At 47.1% G+C, this 4,451-nt stretch overlaps 1 protein-coding gene across 1 annotated transcript in view; it reads left to right on the top strand.

The window, feature by feature from the left end:
- The window catches only part of GLI2 (GLI family zinc finger 2), a 190,723-nt gene that overhangs the window by 183,477 nt on the left and 2,795 nt on the right, over positions 1-4,451 (top strand). Inside the window, exons 13-14 of the mRNA XM_008638300.2 lie at positions 2,811-3,147; positions 4,190-4,449. Coding sequence (XP_008636522.1) covers positions 2,811-3,147; positions 4,190-4,449 — 597 coding nt within the window. The remainder of the gene's footprint in view (positions 1-2,810; positions 3,148-4,189; positions 4,450-4,451) is intronic.

Here is a 4,451-nt window from a genome sequence, read left to right as displayed (position 1 = left end):
ATTCCTGTGCTGTGAAAGTGGGTAAAACCCAGGAGTGTTGTGGTCAAATGAGCTTTACCTACCTCACCAGTTTAAATTGAGCAATGACCACAGGGCACAGACTGATGAATGCTTCTTGAAGCAAAGGTCCTGGCTTAAGCAGTCCCGTTTTTCTTCCTCCCTTCGCCTTTCACTCCTTTTCTTTCTAGGCTGCTGCTGTTTGATGAAGCCAGTGGGGATAAAACTAGATGTTTTATTTTTGTTGAGTATCTTAAAGCAAGTTCAATTCCTTGATCCTGTCCACCATGCACAGAGGCACAATGTCACTGGGGTTGTCAGGGACCTCTTGAGATCATCTAGTCCCACCTCCCTGATCAGTCCATGTCTGCTAGAGCAGATTACTCAGGAGTACACAAATTCAATACATGACTTCCAGCTGCCATAGAAAATTGTAGCAGGATGATGGGGCAGGAGAGGGAAACTAGGAATAAACATGGAAGCAATGCTGTGACCCACAGAGTACAGGCTGTCACACAACCATAACCAAGCTTTACAGCTCCATGAGTGGACACCAGCTGAAGCAAAGACCACTTATCAGTTTTCTGGCCATTACAGCAGCTCCACAATTGGCTGTAGTGTGGTCAGTGGTATTAAGGAGCTGTGTATAGTGATGGGTTCAAACACATCAAGCTTCTTCCACCCCATCCAGGGTGGAGGAGGAGATGGAGCATTGCAACACACGGATCACTTTTGCCTTTTGATGTTTCTTTTCACTTTCTTACCCAAAGTTCTGGTTTGCTGCATCAGCTCAGAGTGGGACAGGGTATGGGCTGAATACAGAAGAAAAGACCTTCACCTGCAAAGGAATATTCACGTACTCCCCAGACTTCTCACTGGAGCTGAAAGGACATTGAGCTCCAAAATACATATTTTCTTGATTTGAATCCAGGCTAAAAGATTTTTATTCCTGTGAAAAATATGCCCTGGAGCTACAAAGATTTTCTCAGAAGGGTTAGGGGATGTGTTGTCAGACAAATTACCAGTGAGCAGCATGTTTCAGTTAGGGAAAAACTGAGTATTTACACATCCAGAATGTCTCTAATCGACTAAAGAAACAGTTTACTGTGATGAGGCTCTTTACTGTGTTACAAAAGCTAAATGTGAGAACCACTGGACAGAACGACCATTCTCCAATACTCTTCCTCCATGTGTTTTATTGGTTTTTTCCTATGTAAACACTGACACAGTTACAGCTCCCCACCCTGTTTCTCCTGAAGGTATGGGGTTGTTTTCCTAGCACTCTGTGCTTGCAGGGTTCCAGCCAAGCCATCTCACTAGCAGCAGGGCCGTGGTTCATGTGTTTATCTTCACTGTCCCTCTCTAGCACTGCATACCTCACTTGTGCACATCTAACAGGTGGCATCTCATCTGGTGGGTCCACATCCAACTCCTGTTTCCTCATTAAGGTCAGGGTGGTGGGAGGTTCCCATCACTGTTCCCATGATTCCCAGGCTCCTTGTTTTGACCCATCTTTATGTGTCACCCCAAACCCATGGAAACAGGTAGAAAGTCTCTCCTAGGAGCTTATATTTGTACCCCTGAAGAGGGAAGGCAGGGAAGATGGGGTATGGGAGTGGGGGATATATTGGTAATTTGTGCTGTATTCTGCATTTCCCTCTTCCTCCTTTTTACTAACCTGGTCCTTTTTGTTAATGCTGTCTTTGTCCTAACAACCTGTTCTTTATTCCCACTTACCCTTCCTTACTCTACCTTCCTAAGGACAGTCGGTACTAAGGTGAGCAAAGAAATCCTTTGTATTAAAATAGCTGTATAAAGCATGATCTCCTGCAGATCTCTGTCTCCATTTAACCCTCACAGGGTGGAAGTGGAAGTATGTGGGGCAGTGGGGAGGGATAGGGGAGATCTGCTTGAACACAGAGAAGGAGAGGATGCAGTGCTCAAAGATTCCCTTTGCCACCTTTCTCCCAGCATCACAACTTGCCATTAAATCTTGGGATTGCAGTCTCTATCATCTGGACTGAAGGGCAATTAGAGCCAGTCAATCCTGCTCATGGGGGGCTGCTATGGAGTAAAGTAAGAACACTGCAGCACCCTGCATTCCCACCTTGGCCCAGGGCAGAGTATGTTGCCTTTTCAGCACTCCTATTTTTTGCTGGAGCCTGGGCCTGGAGCAGAAAAGCCAGGCATCCTGTTTGGTAGCAGCAGCAGAGCAAGTTCAAACTATATAGTGTCTGCTGCAAATAAACTACCCAATGAGAGTAGTTTACATTCCTAATGTAAATAAAATAAATGTGGTGCTTATCTGCCTTATCTGCAAGTGGGAGTTTGCAAACAGTGAACCAGGTTTTTATCTGGTGGGGAAGTTTGTCAGCTAACCTAATTATATGTTAGGGTATTTTAAAGACAAAAATACATTGTGTCTGAAATACTTAAGCCTTGATCCTATGTTGGATAAGCCAGTGTTTGCTGCAATATACCTTGCACAACCAGGTGACGTGCTGCTTTTCTTCGAGAAACATCTGTCCTTCTTCTTTTGGAGGAAGAGCATTTGGTTTCTCTCCATCCTGCAGTTGAATCACCATAGTTTTTCCAGCTGTGGGGTGCTGTCCCATCCTCCTCTCACAGGGAAGGGGCACCTGCCTTTTGGAAGAGCTGAGATCCTGCAGCAGGGAGGGGTAACAAGAAAGGGGAGACCCTAGGACAGGAGCTCTCCTAGCCTCCAGGACTAACACTGAGGATGTTGGGCTCCTGATTTTTTTCCATCAATGTTTTCACCTGGCTAACTCTTTTTCCTCTTTTCCCTCCCCAAGATGTGTCAGTCCAGTCCTGGTGGCCAGTCGTCATGCAGCAGTGAGCCATCACCCCTTGGCAGCACCAACAACAATGACAGTGGAGTAGAAATGAACATGCACAGCGGGGGAAGTCTGGGAGATCTGACAGCGTTGGATGACAACGCTCCTGTCGTGGACTCAACGGTCTCATCTGGTAACTCGGCAGTCAGCCTGCAGCTAAGGAAACACATGACGACGATGCAACGACTTGAACAGCTCAAGAAAGAGAAACTCAAGACAGTTAAGGATTCCTGCTCATGGGTGAGCCCAGCTCCACAAGCCAGAAACACCAAGCTGCCTCCCATCTCAGGAAATGGTAAGCCCTGGGCCTGGACCATGTCCTGTAGGAACCTCCCAGAGTTTGACTCTGGTTTCATAACCAAGAGTCTGCCCTGGAGGAATGAGGATCATTTCTTACTGCCTCCGAGTCCTGCTTTGCTAGATTAAGATGTCAGGTAAAACAGACAGCTTGGGTGTAAACACAGCCATCTGGTGATGTGCAACAGAAGCCCAGGTGCTCAGTTCTATGGATTTATGAAGGGAGACAGAGGTGTTGGTGTCCTTGTTTCTGAGCTTGCCCAGAACCTAGACACAGCTGTCCTCATTGTCCCTGTTACAGTCCCAAGACTGCTTGCATTTCTTTCAGCAGTAACAGTTCCCCAAGGGCTAATATGCTTCCTAGGAGACCACTGGAGCACAGCAGCAATCCAAACAAGACCTCCCTCCATAATCTTGCTCTGACAGGCCTTTTGTCACTTCAGAAGCTCCTGGCTATTGCCTCCAGCTTCATAGGCTTGTTTCCCACTGCTGGTAATTCCTGATAAAAGCATCTTTATGAACCCTCTAGAGATCCTCTAACTTTTCCAAGAAGTCCCAAGGCATGGTGCCTGGGTTATACTAGATCTCAGAACTTCTTGGCTTACTCTTGGAAGAGCCTTTGAATGTCAGCCTTTGGGCTCTCAGCCTGCTATCCCTGACTGCTCTGCATCTGTCCCAGAGGGCAGCTGTGGTTGCAGCTATGTTCTGTCCCTGTGGCACTTTTCACACCAGTCCAACCTTTGTCCTACTGAGGGAAGCCCATGTGGAGATATTTCCTCAGAAGCTGAGTTTAAGGGGTGTACATGTTACCAAGTCTCTGCAGTAGGGACTTCTTCTTTCCCCAGACTTCTTGCTCCTTTTGCATGAACATGGAGCTAGAAATGAAGCTTTGAATTCACTAGCAGCACATGAAACTCACCATCACTCCCATGAAATATTTGGGGGTGGCTTTGTGGGTCTGTATTCTGGCACCTAGAACACTACCAAGTGAAATTGCTCAGCTAACTAGACCTTTTCCTTCCCTGCAACCTTTCTCTCAGGCTCTGTTCTAGAAAATAGTGGTGGTTCTTCTGCTATGCTGCCTAACCCCAGAATAATGGAGCTGTCTGTCAATGAGGTTACAATGCTGAACCAACTCAACGAGCGCCGTGATAGTACAACAAGCACCGTCAGCTCTGCCTACACCGTCAGCCGCAGATCCTCAGGGATCTCCCCATACTTCTCCAGCCGCCGTTCCAGTGAGGCTTCACATCTTGGGCACCGCCCCAATAACACAAGCTCTGCTGACTCCTACGACCCGAT

The sequence above is a fragment of the Corvus brachyrhynchos genome, unplaced genomic scaffold (genome assembly GCF_000691975.1).
Source record: "Corvus brachyrhynchos isolate BGI_N302 unplaced genomic scaffold, ASM69197v1 scaffold126, whole genome shotgun sequence".
NCBI classification, from domain to species: domain Eukaryota; kingdom Metazoa; phylum Chordata; class Aves; order Passeriformes; family Corvidae; genus Corvus; species Corvus brachyrhynchos.
The sequence above is the reverse complement of the archived record's forward strand: the minus strand, read 5'-3'. Positions and strand labels throughout refer to the sequence as shown.